At 41.2% G+C, this 20,659-nt stretch overlaps 1 protein-coding gene across 1 annotated transcript in view; it reads left to right on the top strand.

The window, feature by feature from the left end:
- The window catches only part of TNS2 (tensin 2), a 153,822-nt gene that overhangs the window by 94,708 nt on the left and 38,455 nt on the right, over window positions 1-20,659 (top strand). Inside the window, exons 6-14 of the mRNA XM_018567472.1 lie at window positions 5,305-5,351; window positions 8,127-8,298; window positions 9,547-9,597; window positions 10,104-10,226; window positions 10,361-10,425; window positions 11,545-11,628; window positions 15,292-15,404; window positions 20,067-20,127; window positions 20,209-20,287. Of these exons, the coding sequence (XP_018422974.1) occupies window positions 5,305-5,351; window positions 8,127-8,298; window positions 9,547-9,597; window positions 10,104-10,226; window positions 10,361-10,425; window positions 11,545-11,628; window positions 15,292-15,404; window positions 20,067-20,127; window positions 20,209-20,287 (795 nt within the window). The remainder of the gene's footprint in view (window positions 1-5,304; window positions 5,352-8,126; window positions 8,299-9,546; window positions 9,598-10,103; window positions 10,227-10,360; window positions 10,426-11,544; window positions 11,629-15,291; window positions 15,405-20,066; window positions 20,128-20,208; window positions 20,288-20,659) is intronic.

Genomic DNA, 20,659 nt, shown 5'->3' with positions numbered 1-20,659 from the left:
CTCTTCCCCCGGACAGTGTATTGTGTACAAAGGCAGAGCTGGTGTTTACTGATCGTGTTACAATAAATACCAGAGAGGGGGAGAGCTGTTTGCAGCTTAATTACCATCTGACCCTGGTGTCTGGCTGTGGAGAAAATGTTTAATTTTTAGGCTTCATGCCTAATAAAAGGTTCAATAGAAAATGAGGAAAGCCTAAAATGTGAGTCATGAAAATGTGCACATGTGTACATCATAAATGCACCTCTTCATTACCACAATAAATGCTAATCACTTACATAGGTGGAAATGGACTTGAAGCCTGATATTTTTCTTCTTAAGTTAAAGAGACCCTGTCACCAACATACAAAATTGCACAGAAAATCAAGCATTTTAATTGCTTACTTGCAGCATTTTTCCTTTCCTTAAACAATTTTTTTAACTTGCGATGTGCCTTTGAAACTTGCTGGCAAATATGACTACTTCAGTAAGAGTCAGTTCCCTAGCAGAGCTCCCTCCTTGCATGCCATAGCCCTCTCGTCTGGGAGTGTCTAACTATTCTGTGCTGACCCAGCTCCTCCACCCTTCCCCCTCACCTCCTGGTAAGTGTGGGGGGACTGAGGGAGAAAAAGGTTCTCTGCGGTTTTTACCAGAATGCAGAGAATGCATTAAGGTAAAAATAAAAAACGCCCAGAACGTAATAATACTTCGTAATGCTGCATAGGAGAGGGTCATATCATTTTTTTAGGACCTACCCATCCCTAGGGGAAAAGGGTCCATTTGAGTGATGTCAAGGGCCCCCAAAAAAAGATGGACAGGCACAAAAACCGGGAGTTGAACTTTAAATTGTTAGGACAGAAATATGGAAGATGCAATTGTGATTTGTATGTTGACTTTACTATCTCTTTGTGTTGGACAGTATCTTTTTTTTCTCCTTTGCCTGATGGTCAGGTCACTACAGTCATGATCTGATGGTCTTCTTCAGTTGATGTGTTTCAAAAGGCTACATTTTGTTACTTTTTTTTCTTTCAACCTTAAGGCCCCATTCACACGTAGCGACATACCTTTTGCGGCGGCCGGGATAGCGTGACTTTCGGGACGACGTTCCAGCGACGGTAGCGTGACCTTCTCCGTCGGGCTCCATTAGAAAAAAGCAAAATCCGCCGAAAAAAGGGTCCTGTAGAAGCGACTTGTGACCGCGACGAGCGACATGGAGCTAAGACAGCTCCATTGAATATCATTAGCCGGCGACTTCTCTCGATATCGCGCGGCAAATCGCTACGTGTGAATGGGGCCTAAAGGAGAACTATGAGGCGAGTGAAAATCACCTCATAGTTCTAGCCGACCTGTGACAATGAAACTGTCACAGGTCGGCGCAATAGATCGGGAAGTGAGCGAACACATACCGTCGCTCGCTCACTTCTTGATCCTGTCCCTGCAGAGAGCCGTGACTGTCACTCACGGCTCCCTGCAGGGATTGCCCCCTCCCCTGTCCGATCCTCCTGCTCTGACTAGCGAAACGGGGGAGGGGTCGGGCACAGCTGGCTTTGCCTCTAGATAGGCAGAGCCAGCTGTCACTCACGCAGCTGGGTGGAACCAGACGGTAATGTCGGGATCCATTCTGGCTGCGGCGTCTCATGTATACCGCCAGCTGTAGCTCGCGGTATACTGAGCTTTGGGTTTGAGGACGCTAGTTTGTGTCCTCCCGTTACCCTTAGGAGAACTATGGGGAAAAGTCCTGACCCCATAGTTCTCCTTTTAATGTTATGTTATTGATTGCTAACCCTTCTTCCTCCTACTGGTGCTGAACATGTGCAATGTGATTCCGAGAATTTTACAACTAAAGACATTTCTAAGTGTTCATCTCAGATATTTGTTGGGGTTGATTGGCTTTTTCAGATACTATTGATATGTTTACTGAGAATGAAATGCAGAGCTGTAGATTGCAGTATGTTAGCTGTGCTGTACATTGCAAGTTAACTCAAACAGTAATGATAGTGGTGGAACTTCTAGTTATGAGTGACATGTCCACCTCAAAAAATGTGATCATGTGTGCCTAAAAGAATAATTGGATCTGAAACTAGCCATTGGCATGAGACAACTTACTAAAGTGTATGTTTGCGTCATCAAGGTGCTCACTTCTCCAGTATTTCCTGGTGAAGAAGATAATCAGAGAGATTTGTTGAATAATTCAGTGCCAGATAGGTCCCCTCCTTCTCCCATGTTCAAAGCATAAGCATCGAACATGCAAGTATGTATGTTTCTGCATTACCCTGCCCAGAAACTACTCCTCTGCATGATTTTTCTTTATTGCTGCTTGTGCTTCTATTGGAGGTATTTCCCCAATTAACTGTTCTTTCCGACATTCAAATATACAGAAAGTAAAAAGATTTTCCTTCTTTTCCTTTTCCGTCTGACACCTGACATAGAAAGGGAGTAAGGAGACATGAATGGCAATTAGAAGTTGAAAATGTCTAGCGTGAATTTGGCTTAAAGGCATTTTTTTCTTTACAATATGACTTAGGCCGTTGATTCAGAAGTCACACTGCTATACTCAGTTATACTATACTAATCAGTTGTGGCATTACCCTAGATAAAAAGCTGTCTGGTAAGCTTGCCATGTATACAGCCCAGAAATCAACATTGGAATTTTTGTCTCTACAAAAATCGTTGATCTGCATAGGAAACCCGAATATATGCCAGAAGGCATGTGTGTAATCCATAACTGCTCAATAGGATTCATTGCCAGTAGGTTAGAATACCATCATGCAGTCAGTCAAGGGAGGTGTTAGCTTTATTAGCATTATATTATGTCTGTTTCAGCTTACTTCATTGACTCACCAGTTGGTGGAATATCTCAAAGATGTAATATTGCTGGCCAACTGCTTTTATACAAAGGAGAAAGGTTTAACAGGTCCCAGAAGCCAGAAAGTCACAGCACTGAGTAATGTATGGCAGGCAGCTATACGTTGCTGCCATTATGTTTCAGTGATAAGTTCACTGGGGAAAGTTTAGGGAGATGTAGAGGGCATTTTGCCACTTCTCTCGCACTCTGATGATGTTAATCATTCATTAGAGTAACAGCCGTTGGAAATGTACTTATATTGTACAGGCAGTCTAGGCATGTGCATGGAAACAGCAACAAGATTAACCCATACATCTGTATGTATAATGAGTTTCTGAAATAAGAAAGGACACCTTAAACAAAGTATGTAGGTAAAGGACATATCCCTGCAATGCCCCAATTACGCAGGACAAGAGGAATTAATTTGCAAAAACAAAACGCCTTAAGTACTTTTTTTACCTCTACTTTATTATACTTCACTTTTCAAAATAAATCCAATAATTGAGAAACTAGATGAAAGTTGTATTACAGTTTAAGCAAAACAAACGACAAACGCACTCAACAATTTGTCACCAGTTATACAGTAAGGTGCACACGAAATGGGCTTTGAACAGTAAAACAGTAGAAAGGCATCATGGCACACTCACAAACCAGCATGTAAAACAACTTGTCTCACCACTAAGGATAATAACAGAGGTTTGGATACACGTCTTCTGCAGAGGATGTGAAAGCCGCACAGCCGCGCCAAGGCACCTCTTATAGTGCCGTCCTAACTCTAAACTATGAGAGTCTCCATCTTGGAGCACATGGGGGCAGAAGATTTCAAATTATTATGTTATTATCCTTAGTGGTGAGACAAGTTGTTTTACATGCTGGTTTGTGAGTGTGCCATGATGCCTTTCTACTGTATTACAGTTTAACACTTTTGGTAGTTAAAGGACAAGTTCAGCACATTTTACAAATTTTCCCCAGCTTTAAGCTTGCCATACATTGTGCAAATTTTGTCCAGTTCTTGATAAACCTGACAAAATTTGCACTGTGGGTGGCCCTGTTGGCACCCTTCTGTCCAGCATAATTCAATTGGAAAATCAAAGGAGCTGGTTGGTTGCCATCACTGTTCACCTGAAAATGTTCCAATCGGCTACCATCACTGTTTGGGTATTCTGACAGTGGTGGGTGAGCTACAGCACAATAGCTCAGTAGAAGTGTTGTCCATTCTCATTGTTTACTGTGGATGGAGGGATCTGTTATTTTTTTGTTCAGCCCAGGTTGTGCCAACTACTGGTAAAAGTCTAGTGCCAGACTGCCCACACCTATGCACCAACCTCCCATAGCCCTGAATGGGAGTTTGTTCCTACAGTACAGGCACAGCCCATGGCTCTAGGCAGTAAATCTAGGCTGAGGAGGATCTACTGCTGAAAACTAGTCATTTTATGCTTTTAGGTTTTCAATTAGTCATTGTCAAATATGGAGGCTGCTATCACTGTCCTCCTACTGCAAATGCTAGTTGCCTGGTAGTATCTGGGATCAGTTTATCCAAGTCACAGACCCGGAGCAAGCATGAAGCATATAAAAGCCACCGAGAGTCAACAGCAGCCAAAAAATTTGCATTTTTAGAATGAAGGTCTGCATTGTCAGCCTACACATTTCTCACATTGCAATCATTTCATAGGCCTTCCTTTATCAGTATTTCATTTTGAAAATGTCATTGGGATTTTTAATATGAGGAAGGAAGGAAGGGGCAGCTTGATGGCTGACGTTTTTCAAGAAAGATGTTTGATAGTAGCTATGTGCTGAGTCTCAGCTTCTACACTGGATGTAAAATTGGTGGCAGAATTTTCAGTGCTTCTCTTATGAAACCTTGCTGATGTGATACTGTTTTTCTAGCAGGAAACTGCTACAAGTTATTATTAAGATGTTTTGGCTTTATCGTGATCTTTGCTGAACCACATTTCACATGCGAGTTTTGCAATACTGTGTGAACAATTTGGGAACTGAACACACTGCTAGGACCGACCTTAGCTTATCTGGCTTCATCTGTAACTTTCCATTCTCTGGGCAGCGTTAATAAAAAGTGACACAAGTTCTATCTCAGCTGGTGCAGTTGTCCATAGCAACCAGCCAGCTTCTTTCATTTGTTTTTGCCACGCAGCTTAGCAAATTAAAATTTAAAAGCTGATTGCCTGTGCTCCTGGTGAGACAGAGTTGAGACACTGTTTGTGTCCAACATTTTTTTTAATCAATGCCCTCCACTGTATCTTTGTCTGAAGACTAGGAATATGATCTTGTTTTATGGGCCCAGTAAATACAGAGAAAATACAAGCAGCTAATGTGATGGGTTAGCTACAGAAGGCTAGCTGTATGTTTTCAGGCTATTAGACAAATGATAATTCTTTAACCACAATAGGCATTGTAAGCATATATATTGTACATACATAATTCATATTGTTTTATCCAATATTAATCTAATGGCTTTCTTTCAGGGGTCCACAAAATCTATAAATGTGAAACAGCGGAGCTCCTTGCCAAGGTAAGAGAACTATCTGCTGATCAGAATAATGCAGTTTTCTTGTTCATTAAGGGACACAGGATTTAGTTAATCTGAGACAACTGGGTAATACTGCCCCCTATAGGCGGAATTGGACATTGTCAAAGAGTGTCCCCTAGTGTCCTAGTAGGATGGGCAGCTTTACTCTACTAAGAAAAGTTTAACCATTTTATTAGTCATTTTATTTTTTTCTCTAAAGATTTTTCTTTTGCTTAATTTAAGACTTCATCTGCACCCTGCTGATCTCAGGTCTTTATGCAGCTATCCAAGTTGGTTTATCCTCAGTTATGCCTTGGAGGCTGTACCGAGACCCTGCTGGACTGAAAATGGCAGGGACTGTAAGGAATGTGATGTTTAAGCACCAGGCACTGCATTTGGCACTTTCCAGACCATTGTGTACTGTGTTAGCTAAATGCAGAGGGCTCTCCATGTCCAGACCTGTGACATTTGGTGTGACCCAGTCTCCAATGACTTACTTTGAGAGTATGCCCATGGATGGGGCAATGATAACCTGGAATGTCACCTACAGGTAGTACCGCTCTCTGCTTGTGGTGCTTTCCAGACTTGTGTGTACTGTTTGTTAAAGCATTCTCCAGATTCTGGACAGTGGTAGGCAGCCTGCAACCTGCACACTGACCTTCACCAAAGAAACTTCTGAAAGGTAAAAATATATTTAAAAAAATTATTTTTATGTAGGCTGTGTGAATGGGAAAAACATCTTCAGGTCCTTTGAGCTGCAGGCTGCCCCAAGGCTTTCTGTCTGGTTATGTAGGCTTAATGTTTTGTTGCTGTTGCTCACTCAGTTGGACTGCTTTTGGATATCCAATTGTCTCTCAATAACTAAATCATGTGTCCCTTAATGAATGAGAAAGTAAACAGGGTTTTTGTACTTATGTAAAAATCTGTTTAGTGGAGTTTATTAAGGGATACAGTAAGGTTGTTTTCAAAAATAATTCAATAGTTTTTTATTTATCAATTAGGACCCTACAAATTGCATAAACAGAAAAAATACCTAAATCAAACCAATATTTAGTGTGTCCACCCTTCTAAAAACCAGTATCAACTCTCTGGGGTATACTTGCACACAATTTTTTACGGAGCTTGGCAGGTAGAGGTTTCCAAATATCTAGGAGAACTAAGCACAATTCTTATGTGGTTTTAGGTTTTTTAATTTGTAATGCCAAACAGACTTGGGGGATGGGGGATGGGGGATTTCTCACCTCCTGTCACTGCCTACATATTTGCCCCCAGTCCTGCCTCTTACACCCAAGCGCTAGGCCAGAGGACGCCTGTGAGTTGTAGGATCACAAGGTGCTTATATAAGGACTAGAAGTGACATAAGGCACTCTTTTAACCCCTCCTTCCTGTGGCTACAGCAGGCTAGAGATTTAAGGGCCCTGTGATGTCAGTGTCAAGAAGTGTGAAAATAGAAAGTAATCAAAAATGGTTTGCACATGCATTTCAAACCTAGTTCAGCACAGGGGCAGGGAGGTATAGAGCAAGTTTCATGTTTGCCCAGAATTCAGTCATCTTGTTGATCATTAGTTCATGTTTGATATAATTGTTTGTTCATGCACTGGACCATATAGCTGCAAAACTCCTAACTGTGTACCTAGGAGGATTGATGCTGTTTTAAAGGGTAGTCACTCGAAATGTTGATTTGATTTTGGTATTTTCTGTTTATGCACTTTGCAGGTTGATTCATAAATTGAATTATTTTTGAAACATCTTCTCTTTACCACACTTCCTCACAAGTGCCTAAAACTTTTGCACAGTACTGTACACGTAAGCTTGATATAAATAATGTTTTGATGCTTGTTACTGTTTTAAAAACCATTAAAGCCAAACTCGTGTTATACAAATAAAGGCAATTCAGTGCATTCTGCCCTTATGTACTACTTTTTGGTCTTAATCTGACACGCTCAGACCAACTTAATTGTAGTCTGATTCAGGTCTGGAGAAGGGGTCATCATTCGTTGCTTTGACTCCCCTAACTAAGGTTAGCTCCTCTGCTCTCCTCAGAGCAACTTCCCACACTGGCCCACTGTCAGCCAAGGGAGGGAGATGTGGAAATAGTATAATTTATTTCACTTTAGAATCCCTGCGATGATGCAAATATGACCTCAGCATGCATACCGTGGGGAAGGGGGGTCTTGACACCAGCACTGGTTCCAATGTAATCTGCAGCTCTGGTGTCAGCTGTGGCCAGAAGTACAGTGGAAGCTGTACACAGCCAAGCTTTGCATGGCTGAATAATATTAAAAAGACAACTTTACTAAGGTAAGGACATAAACTCCTATTGAAAACGGGGTGCCTGAAGTTTAGCTTTGATAAGCAATGCTTCTATATATAGCTTGTGCGCTGAAAGGGATTATTTTATAGTTTAGGCTGTGTGTAAATGTTTTTGTTAGTGGAGGGTTAAATGTTAGGGAGTGCCGTTGTTTAGAGGACACTTTTCTGCTTTGCGCAATTTACAGCTGCTTTAGGACTGACAATAATTTCAATGCTGGACTCCCAGGCTTAAGAAATTAACCTTCTGGAGTAAAATCTTGCTTTGTACTACCAGCATTTGTAAAGCACTTGTTCCCTTTCATGTTTATGTATTGTTTGCCCATGTCTTTACATTCTAAACCATGTTCTTTCTGTGTACATCTGCGTTGACAGTATTTCTTTTGTGTCCATTCAAAAATGTGATAGCTGGATTAGATTTTTGCCAAATGTTTTATTCTGTGTCTAAATCTTTTTCTTTTGATCCAGGAGTTTCAGCCTGGATCACGTCATGCAGCGCAATTACGACCTGGATCTAACATATATAACGGAGCGTATCATTAGTGTCTTCTTCCCCACCAACCTGGAGGAACAGCGATACCAAAGCAACCTGCGAGAAGTGGCTAGCATGCTAAGATCCAAACATGAGGACAAGTATTTGGTAAGTACTGGCATTTCAGGACTGTATAGCATGATGGTAATTCAAAGCAAATATATTTAATTTCAATACAAATCTTTTTTGTTTCAATACAAACCTTACAGATGTGAGGGTGACAAGGGCATGCCCATGATGACTTAAAGAGAAATTGTTTTTTCTCCATTATAACAAGAAGGGGGTTTCATATTTTGGAATTCTCTCCCACAGAAGGTGGTAGGGGAGACACTCTGTAAATGTGTGTGTGTGTGTGTGTGTGTGTGTGTAAATGAATGTGTGTGTGTGTACTATGGATGTCTTTCTGACTAGAAATAGTGTATTCAGTTATAATTAGTAGTGCAGTATTTGATCTAGGTAGGATATGGCATAAGCCATAAGGAAATATTTTTTTATATTATGAAATAATTTGACAGCATCTCTATGAGATTGCGTTTTGCCATCTTGTGGTTTTAAAAGAGTAATTAGATTTAAAGCTCCTCCCTAGGCAAAGAGAAAATGTTCACTTGCAGTGTGGCTCCTCTGCACTGCAAGGATTAAGCACTCATTTTTTCGAGGGTACTCAAATAAAGCTGTTTTACTTACCTGATCTCGGCTCCTGTGGCGGTCAGCAGTCACTTCTTCTCCCCCTCCACTCCAAATGTTTAAGTGTCCTCATGTCTAATGCAGTTCAGTGGATTTGCAAAAGACATGATGATGCCAGAGGTTTTGAGTTCTCTGGAGGGAAGGGGAGAAGAGGTTGTGGGAACTGGTCGAGCTGCCTGGATGAAGATGGCAGGAGGGGAATTCGGGTAAGTAAAACAGCTTTATTAGTCTGGTCGGAAATAGGCTTTAAAATAGCCACACGTGTTACAACACGGTTGTACTATCTAGCAGATTTACCTGCAACCTAACTAGTACAATGGTCTTCCTGATTGCATATATATATGGATCAGATTGTTTTGGTAAGTCCGGGTAAATCTAATGCAGGTGGTACAGGCTTTAGAACAGTATACACTTGATGGTCCTCCTTTCTCTTTTAATATTATTTATTATGTTCCTGTTATGACTGTGTATAGTCTTATATACATTTACAGTGTGAATGTTCATTATTGTCACTAGCTGCTATAAATTCACTTCTTGTCAGAAAGAATTACACAAAAGTACTGCTGATGATGAGTCTGCTGTTTTGTATGGGACTGTAAATAAGAATGTAAAGAAGTAAATGTATAACTGTATTGTGTGTTTGAATCCTAATTACCTTGTTTTGTTTTACAGCTTTTTAACTTATCACGGAAAAGACATGATATACGCAAGCTCAACCCAAAGGTAAAAATATTGGCTGCACCTATTACACTGTCAATACATGTGCAGATCAGGCCATGGTTGGCCCACTGGAGCCACAGTCATAACCAGATTTCACAGATATAGGCAGAAATTGTAGTAAGTAAACAATTGGGGCTTTTTATGCCATGGCAACACCACAAATACCCTTCTTGTCTTCACAGATATAGGCGTTCAGCACCCAGACCACCCCCACATGTTTCTTCCCAAACATTCAGTATATAATGTAGTAGCTGCCGGGCTCCAGAGTTGTTGGTGGCCCTAACACAAGATAACATTGCTTCTTTTAGTTAGTGTCTCCTGTTGTAGCAAAAGATGAGTGTTCTAGGAAAGAGTTTTATGTCACATGTCAGTAGGGCTGCACTAGCTACTGCACAGCCGCTATACCTTACTTGGCCTATTTGATCTTCTATTTTTTTCAAATTTGGTTTGTGGTGTCTCATATCGTTATCACCATACATGTGGTGTCTCATTCCTTCTTTGTGCCCTAGGTCCAGGACTTTTTCTGGCCGGATTGCCATGCACCTCCGCTGGATGTCATCTGTTCCATCTGTAAAGCAATAGAGGCCTGGCTGAACTCAGACCCCCAGCATGTTGTGGTTCTTCACTGCAAGGTACAGACTGAGATGATTACACATGAGGATTATCTCACACGTGATTGTATGGAAATGTGTAAATATGATTTGGTGATTGATGTCTACTGCTTCCTGCTTTAGATGTGTAACTCTCATTTCTATCTGTGTGTCAGGGAAATCAGGGGAAGACTGGAGTGGTCATAGCATCCTACATGCACTACAGCAAGGTCTCTGCGAGGTATGCCCCATATGCTTCATCTCTAGGTTTCATTTGTGGTTTCATATGATGGGTACAAAAATGTGTTTTGTGGTTTTGGGAGTATAATGTGGCTGGTTGCAGAAGATGGAAAGGGTTTTGACTCGTACAGGACTCTTACTAGAGTGGCAAAAAAGGCATCCAGATACCTATTAATCAGCTAATTTCAGCCCCCTACTCCTAGATCCGTTCCCATCTTCTCTGTTCTACTCTACATTGATAGGTCAGCAGATAAAAACTTACAAGCTTATGGAGCATCCTACAAGTATCTTGTCCTCGGGGTACTCATATAATGCATGTACAAACAGTTGCCCTCTTAACTTTGCAGCTTTGGAACAGCGAAACTTGGCCCCATATTTACAAAAGATATTTGCTTATGCTTTTGGGACAAATCCAGATCCAGCGTAGTCAATAGCCTGACTTAAAACATAACATTATATTACATTGAGTGTAGATCTATATATTTATTTATTATAGATGATTCTCTCTTCCAAAATATTACACATGCCAAAATAAAAATCTGCATATCACTGGTCAACTGAAGATATACTGTATTTTTGTCTGCTCTTTTATTTGATCTCTGTAAAAAAAAGTTGAGTTAATTATGTAATTTAAAAGCAAGTGATGCCCTTAAATTTTTAGAATTTGCATGCGAGTATGGATCCATTAAATCACAAAAATGGCCCAAATAGTAAAATCTCCCTGCGGATGGACCCTATCTTTTCACCAAGCAATGCATCAGTTAACAGTACACTGAATGGGTCCTGGCACTCATGAGACTTGTTTCAGGGAAAGCAAATATCTCTCCTGTTGCTTTTGGGGAAATATCTGTCAGTCCATAGATATTTCTGATATTCGCTCAGTATATGGCTAAGAACAAACAACCAAGTAGATCAATACTATACAGTAATTTTGTTATTTTTGCTCCAGTGTATTTTTGTTTGCAGTGTGAAGCATTGTGTCTGTACAACTAACGTTTGCAGACATATTTTCATGTCTTTGTGATTGATTTTCACCTGCCATGCTGTGTTTTGAGATCTTCTTGCTCCCTTCTTCCCCTGACTGTTAATCACATGCCCGGTTTCCGTTCCCTTTCTGTAGTGTGGATCAGGCTCTCGGCACTCTGGCCATGAGAAAGTTTTGTGAAGATAAGGTCTCTTCATCACTTCATCCATCCCAGCGCAGGTCAGTAAAGGGAAGCTGTGCTGAACCCATGACTTCAATCATTACTCCTTGCTCACAGGCAATGCCTTAACCCTGCACTGATGTTTTGTTCGCATCTAGCTGGAAAATCAGGAGCTTTTCCTGCCGCAGCAGAGAAATACTCCATTGCCCTGTATCCTGTTATCATGAACTGCAGAAAGCTATTCACGGATCTTGTTTCCTGTGACAGCGATTGGCAGAATTACAGTTTCACTTGTTTTCCAGCAGGTTTGACAGGGAAAATTCTTGTTAAACCAGTATGTGGCATACAGTTGTACAATTTGCTGCCCTCCAGTTGGTGAGGGACTACAGCACATCCTGTCATTGTAGGCTTTCAGGCCCCTAACAGTTGCAGGACAGGTTGCACATGGCTGCTTAATTGTTCAAAACTCATGTAACCTTCATATAACACATGCTTACTCTACCTTTAATAAGTCTAATGCTGGCAATACACCTGCAGATTGTTTTTTTGCTCAGTCTATGGACTGAACATAAAAAAAATCTAACAGGTTCCTCCATCCACGCTAAATAGTGTGGATGGGTGAATGCCCCCCTCCCTGCTGATTGTCAAAGTGCTTGAATAGTGCCTGCATCTGACTGGAGGCAGGTGCTGTTAACCTGACAATTTTCACCTGGCTCTTTTCAATTAAAGCAAATGGGTGGAAGCCAGCAGACTGGGGCACCCACTGAATTTCCGCTAGTTCATCATGAACTTTCTGATATTCGCTCAGTATATGGCTAACTTAAGGGCAATTTGCAAAACACCATAACCCTTAGTAACCAGTCAGCAACTATTTCCATTATTTTGATGAAAGCTGACCTCTGGTTACAATGGGTTTCTAGTCTTTGCAGATTATTATTTCTTTTGTTGACTTTTTCAGTCTGAAATCACGTGAATTGCTATCATATAAGAGGTATGAATTCTATACCATGTACATGCTTACATGTAAGGTACAAGTGCAAAGAGTAAGGTTGTCACATAATAAAAAGGTTGTTGGCACAATCATACTTTAGCCCGGAAGTTCTTTGAGTCTGTTGAAAATATGTTGAGCAACCCACCCAAAAGAAAAAAATGTCAGCTCAGTGGTTTACCCACAGGGAAGTGTCCCTACATACTCTGAATAGCAGATGTTCAACCTATTGTAAAATAAATAATCATTCTATGCACTATGCATAACAATTAGGTGATTTCCATGCTGTTTCTTTAGAATTGGATAAGTCTGCTTGTCTATAGAGGCACAACAGACTATTACAGGGCGAGGGCTATTACCAGTTTGGAAATCTCACCTGTGTTCTACATTGTTCCCCAGTAGGGGTAGCCAGGGAATATCTACACCTTACACAAACCTACACACGTGTATAATACAACTGTACGTGTGTATGTGGTTGTTATTGACTGCCACCAAATATCTAGCAAAGTTGGATGTTTTGGTGAAATACAGAGCTTCCTCTAGAGGCTAATCTAGAAATATCTATATTTAATGCTCTAATAACACTATAAAACGGCATGCATGTAAAAATGTGAAAGTCGCATATAAAAGGTAAACTCTCTGATAATTTACTTAAAATAAGAATACCTTTACATTGCCTATCTGTACCACTGGAAAGAATGCACTAGAGCCTTGGTTCTCAACTGGTGGGTCGTGACCCAAAAGTGGGTCGCGGCCTCGTGCTCAGTGGGTCGCCGCATGCCTTCCACTTTTCTAGGCTCCTCTGCCTCCCCCTAGGGCCCGTTCACACTAGTACATTGCATTAATCGCATAGTACCATGTGATTAACGCACTGTACCACGCAATCACACCTACCATGCATTCTGGTGTGGGAGGTGTGTTACCGTGCCATTCATTTGAATGGTATCCCAAACGCATTTCACACCCACAGCTTGTACGCCTGCACCAGAAAGCACGGTACCCTAATGCTGTGTATTCCATTACAGTGTGATTTGGGTCACGACTTAATGACCGAGGACAAATGTGGGTCCTGAGGTTACACAGGTTGAGAACCACTGCACTAGAGGGATCACCAGCAGGAGAAAGGAGATCTTGATTACACTATATAGATCTTTAGTTAGACCTCATTTAGAATACTGTTTCAGTTCTGGAGATATAAGATGGAATGAGTACAGAGATGGGCAACAAAAATGGTGAAAGGTATGAGGGATAAAACATCAGGGGAGACTGCAGGAACTTAATATGCACAGTCTTGTGGAAAGAAGGGAAAGGGTGACATGACTGAAACCTTTAAATATATTAAGTGTATGAATAAGGTTCAAGAGGGCAATATTTTCTAGCAGCTAAGATTGAGAACATGAAGGCATGACCTCAAACTGGTGGGAGAAAGGTTCAAAACTAGTCTTAGAAATTATTTTACCAAAACATTAGTTGAAGCTTGAACAGACTTCCAACAAAGGTAGTGAGTCAGTGAACAGTAAATTAATTTAAACACACGGAAAAATACAATCAAAATGTCTGTCATTTCTGCCATCACCCTCCTAGGTTTCTATTTATGCAAATGGATGCAAACACATATATGGTTCCTGTTCATTTTCTTTGTGTTTCAGTGGATTTTTCCGATATGTTTTAATGTAAAGTTTTTAGTTTTTTTTTTTAAATATGAATGGCTTAGATACATCACATGCCTGTTTTACAATGCATTTCCATACCACTTTGTTACATCTTGTTACATATTCTGACTGCGGAGAAATAGATCCAGATGCATCCTACCGTGAAACCACAACACAGTACATTCAGAACATGTCAGATTATACTTATGTGTTAAAATAAGAGAATGGACGTATACTTGAAAACCCCCAAAGAAGTCTCATTATTGTTGAGGGAACCTTAGACAAATCCAATTGTACAAATATTATTAATTGTTAGTAGGCATGTCAGAAGGGCACCTGGATTTAATAAAATGTCACAGAATATTGATGTGCTCCTAAATGGTCGTTGACTTGTCCGATGAAAGACCGGTTCCGGTTAGTGACGGTGAGTGCGGTTAATGAACATCTATGTTTGTATCTAGTGAGTACAGCAGCTCTTGGCATGTTAGCCAATTCTTACACTTAAAGTGACATTAAACCCTCAGATTTTTTAACATAAACCAATACTGTAATGTGTGCCTTACTGTAATCCATGGTTGTTTCCCTTCTCTTTGCTGCTCTTCCTTTTAAATCTGTATCTCTTCTCGTGCTTGGGGAGAACTTCCCTTTGCAGCTGAGTGCCTCTTCCTGTAGTGCTGGCTCAGGTTGCAATGTACACACAGACACCATGTATCCATTCCAGAGACAAGGCAGTCTGCTGCAAAACAGAAGTTCTGCCCAGCATGAGAAGAGATACAGATTTAAAAAGGAAGAGCAGCAAAGAGAAGGGAAACAACCATGGATTACAGTAAGGCACACATTACACTATTGTTTTATGTTAAAAAATCTGAGGGTTTAATGTCACTTTAAGTGTGCATATTCAGTAATTATTCTGAACATAGATTGTTATTGTATTGAATATGACTCAGCTCTGGGTGATCATAGACATTTTGCTGAATCTCTAAGTTTAGCTCCATAGGTGTTGCTTCTTAGCATTTTTTTCAGGTTGGTGCCTTTGTCAGCGAATGTATGATTTACTAACTATATGTCACCTTTGTACACAGATATATCAATTATTTTGGTGGTCTGCTGTCTAGCACCATAAAGATCAGCAGTGATATGTTGTCCCTGCAGTGTGTGTTACTGCCCGTTATTCCAGCTCTGCAGATAGATGGAGGTAAGCATTCAGTAAGCATTCAATTTGACATCTACCCCCAAAGTGGACTGATATATGGCCATACAAATAAGTGCATATAGGGCAGTACAGCCTACGGCACATTACCTAAAGAGCTATTGATGACCGGCACAAACAATAAATCATTTCTCTTTAATGTATGTAGAGATTCTTTTTCATTACATTATAATATTACTTGTGTTCTTCTTTTTTTATGTGTTTTTTAAGATTTGCAAATGATAAAGATCATCTAGACAAAAAATATTTTCAATGTATATTAATGTTTTTATAGGTTTTAATGATATATGTACAGTACATGTGTGCGGGGTCATTGTTCCTTCTTTACATCACTTAATCCATCTTTGCCATGCTGCACAGTGGCTGTGCTTTTCTTCTTCTCCTTTGCACAATATAAACTGTTGCTTGCTATGGCCATTTTGAATCAATATTATAATGCAGACACTGAGCAGTATAGAGAGTTCCTGGCTCTTTGCAGATCTTTATAGATTTATAGAGTTGGAGACTTGAAAATGAATGCTTTTCCACAGCTAAAAACTCAGTAGCAGTATGAAATTGATTTCAACCTTCTCTGTTTGCTTTAGAACACTGTTTTGCTTCATGTGGGGCAGTTTAAAGTATATTTAAAGAAAAAAACATTTCTTTTTACATGTTAGATGGCCTAGAGAAGGGGTAGGCAAACTGCGGTCCTCAAGCTCTGGTGAAATTACAAATCCCATTATGCATCTGCCTCTGGAAGTCATGTCTGTTGTTGTCAGAGTCTTGCAATGCCTAATGGGATTTGTAGTTGCACCACAGCTGGAGGATCGAAGTTTGTACATGTGCTTCTTATATCTCCCGGCTCCTGTCCTCGAGACAACTCTGAATTTTGAATTGACCTCTCACTTTCATGCTCATTGACATGTGTGATGAGGACAATCAGAGAGTGAATCTTCCTAACAGGACACATGCAATGAAAACCTGACAGAGGTGCCAGCCCCCTCATCGCTCTATCCAGATCTATAGTTTTCATAACACAAATGTCTGTGTATTTATTTATTTAACGGAGTATAATTTTCAGTGAAACAATATTTCTCCACTTGAATGTAATGGGGACTAAATCAGGCCTCACAATACATGACAATACAGATCAGCCTGAGCAGGGAGTATGTGGGTGACCATTCTCCAGAGATGTCTGTTCTCCATATCTATGACTGTAAATATTTGAGCAATGACGTTTCATTATTCTGCGGTCCTGATTTTCTGTGTCATTGTTCTACAATTAATTTCTTCTATATGGTGCTCATTATACAGTTGTCTCAGACACATGTGCTTCTTATAACTCCCAGCTCCCTCTGACATCTGTTTCTCAGGCACAGTTATAGAGTGTGTGTGTGTGTGTGTGTGTGTGTGTGTGTGTGTGTGTGTGCGTGTGTGTGTGCAAATCCCGCTGATGTCTCTGACTAACTGCATTGGCTTCCATAGCTCGCTGTTATTTGGAAACTTAATAGCATCCAACTTTCAATAGGAAACCATAATCTATACGTTCTGGCACACCAGATGTAATCCGAGCATGCATATAAAGAGGAACTCTGCTAACCCCATAATGTCATCCAAATGCAGATTCATAGAAAAATATTTTCTGGAGAACAAAAGAAATCCTGGTGTCTTCATGCATCTTTCTGTCACATGTGGGAGAATTAAAGACGTATCACGCCTTTTGTAAAATTTTGTATAAATGCTGCTAAACTAAAAAAAAAAATACATTTTATTTTTTTTTGCATTGGAGCATTGCATCCGAAATACGTGCATTGCATGTGCATTGCCTCAACTCCTCAAGACTATTCCCACAGTGTCTGTACAGAGGTACCCACATTCCATTGTGAAGTAATCAATGTATTACAAATGGTGTGATGTCACCACGCTTGTGCACCATTGAGAACTCCTGGTTTCTTTGCTGCAGTGGCAGATAGGTCTTGCAGTTTTTCTAATTACAGATCCTGTCAATAGATCTGTAAATACAGGGCTGGGCAACTCAGGCCCTCCAGCTGTGGTGAAACTACAAATGCCATCATGCATCTGCAGGGCTTGAAAAATTCCCATAGGCGACGATTAAAACGCTTTTACTGTTCATCAGTTTAGTGTTATCAGTGATCAAAGGAGAACTATGGGGTTAGGGATTTTCCCCATAGTTCTCCTTAGGGTAACGGGAGGACACAAATTAGCGTCCTCCCGTCAACCTAAGCTCAGTATATAGGGAGCTGCAGCTCGCGGTATACTGAGACGCCGCAGCTGAAGCGGATCCCGACAATTATGTCTGGATCCGCCCAGCTGCGTGAGTGACAGCTGGCTCTGCCTATCTAGAGGCAGAGCCAGCTGTACCTGCCCCTCCCCCATCCGTTCTGCCAGTCAGCGCTGGTGGATCGGAGCGGGGAGGGGGGAATCCAGCCCCTCCCCTGTCACGGCAGAGAGCCGTGACAGGATCGAGAAGTGAGCGTATGCTGGTATGTGTTCGCTCACTTCCCGATCTACTGAGCCGACCTGTGACAATCTCATTGTCACAGGTCGGCTAGAACTATGAGGTGAGTGAAAAGCACTCACCTCATAGTTCTCCTTTAGGCTGGGTTCCCACCTAGGCGGTCGAAATATGCGTGTATGACGCGCGTTTTGGGGTGCATGTTATAACCGCGATATGCAGCCCTCAAAGCGCGCGTCAAACGCGCGTTTACGAGGGCTATCCGGCTGTATCCCAATGGATACGTGCAGACGTAGGGCGTATTTCAGCACTTTACGACACGCTGAAATACACCCAAGTGAGAACCATGCCCATAGGAAATAATGGGACTTCATTTGATGGGCGTGTGAACCCGGCCTTAATGGCTCTAAAATTATTGCTCTCACTCCGACGTTTGCGGCAATATGCAACATGTGCGGCACGTAGGCTCACCTGACGCATATATGCGTGTGTATGTGGGGGGCGGGGACTTAAAAAAAAATTTTATGTTTCTTTATTTTTTTGAATAAATCTTTCATTTTTGTATTACTTTTTTTTTGTTTTTTTTACACCGGGCACAGCGGATCTCGGGATCGGCAACGGCAGTGACAGCTGCTGATACAAGCGATGGAGCGTCTCTCGAGACGCTCGAGCGCTTGACTGTAAAGCTCCCGGCCGGCCGTGTAATTACAACGGCCGGCCGGGAAGCTGCTCATCGGGCTCCACCGTCCTCTCGTCGCAGACGAGTGGATTTTTCAAGCCCTGTGCATCTGTCTCTGGGAGTAATGCCTGGGGCTGTCTTGCAATGTCTTATGGGACTCGTAGTTACACAATAGTTGGAGGACCAGAGTTTAGCCACCCCTGTGTAAATAGGTGATGTTGCTGTAGAGGCAGATCCATTATTTAGCTGCACCAATTAAAAAAAACATAAAGAATGCTGCGTGGAAAGGAACCCCATGATTCAGGTAACAGGAGGAGCAGTTTAAGGTTGGAGGGGGCGGGGGGGCTACGGAGTGGCATCATGTCCCATGTTACATCCTAAATATGGGTGTAACATGAAACATGGTATAAAAGGTAGAATTAGCCTTTAAATACATTGGGACCAATATGTGGGCTCTTCTCCATATTAGCATGTGGTAGCTATCAGTGGGGGGTTTAGATTAACTGCCAGGATACATTTACTCTGAGAAATATGTAGAGTAGTCTGGCATGGCTGACCTCTTTCTGAAATTGCTACATGCTTGGCTGTATTTCTGAACTATTGGCTTCAGAATGTTGTTACTTTTCAGCTTTCTCTTATTGTTAACAGCTATTCCTTCACCTTTCCTGGTCATCCGTAACAAACTCACATACAGGATACTATTGACCATACAGATGTAGGTCAGTAAGCTCTTGTGGGACAACCAACTTTCACAAAGGATGCAGTTCCCAGTCCACTCCCAGCCATTAACTTTTTATCTGCTTGCAGTCATTGTTATCTGGGCATCTCTTATCCTGGGAGGAGTTGCATGTAATCCTAAATCCGTGGTTTGCAATACAAAGAATGTGTTAGAAATAAACTAGACTAGATAAGAAGAGGTTTCTTCCCCAACCCTTTCCATATGGCAATCACGTGTGTTGTCCTCTGTATTTTGTACATGTATTTTGTACATGACCCCTATAGAACAACAAGTTTGGAATCGCTATAAAATACCTGAATGATATTCCTTTGTTTTCTGGCCCTGGAACAATAAAGCGGACTAAATCCATTGGATAGGCTCTTTCCAGTTAGTCTGAGACAGTTTACCTTGGACGTAGAAGTATAGGAAACATTATTTCTGGATGTCTGAACTTGCATCCTTCGGGGCTTTCTGGAGGTCAGAGCTCAAGACATCTTAGCTACTTGTTCCATAGACATGGCCTTGTTTGAACCTTACTCATCCCTAGTGGGTTTCTGATGCACATTTATGTAGCATAATGTGCCCAATGCCCATGTGTTTACCATCTGCAGCAATAAACCAGTGCTATTTCACATGTGTCTTCATAACTGCTTTCGTCTGTTATATCTTTCACATTCTTGTCCATGCCACATAAAATACCAGGAATGCCTGGGTGTGATTTCCTCCACCTGCGTGCCTTGTTCTAACTCCTCTTTTACTTGAGCATTGTTTAATTTTATTGACTTTCTTTCACAGGATTCCGCCTTTTTCTGAAGATCTACCAGTCCATGCAGCTGGTCTACACCTCTGGAATCTAGTAGGTTTTATCTATGATTCTTGTTGTATTTCCCTATTTTATTCTTATTACTGGAGCTCACCTTCTCTTCTTTTTCTAAAGCCTTGCAGATGGTGCAAGTCAAAGACGGCAACTATGCATAAGTCTGGAGCCGGCCTTGCTGCTTAAAGGTGATATCATGGTATGTACCAGAGAAGAACACCAATCTGCAGTGCAAGGGAAGTGTAGGGCCGCTGCTCATGGTGACCAATCAGGTTTTTGCTTTCATGTTTTGAACATAGTTACATAGTATTTGAGGTTGAATAAAGACGTTAGTCCATCAAGTCCAACCTATGCTTTCAGAAGCTGTAACTTGTGATTTGGTTTCCACTTTAATTTCCTCCTGTATTTATAATTCTGTCCATCTGTATGTCTGGGGGGAAAAAGCGAAGTGCACCTGTAATTGTAGTTATCTTCTTAGCCCACTGGGACAGAGAAATATTAAAGTTGTGGTAACCACAGAACGGGTTCTGATGTTTATGGAAAAATCACATTATCTACGGCAGACTGTGCA

Source organism: Nanorana parkeri, unplaced genomic scaffold, assembly GCF_000935625.1.
Source record: "Nanorana parkeri isolate BGI_ZX_2015 unplaced genomic scaffold, ASM93562v1 scaffold1053, whole genome shotgun sequence".
NCBI classification, from domain to species: Eukaryota; Metazoa; Chordata; class Amphibia; order Anura; family Dicroglossidae; genus Nanorana; species Nanorana parkeri.
This window is presented reverse-complemented; position numbering and strand designations above follow the sequence as displayed.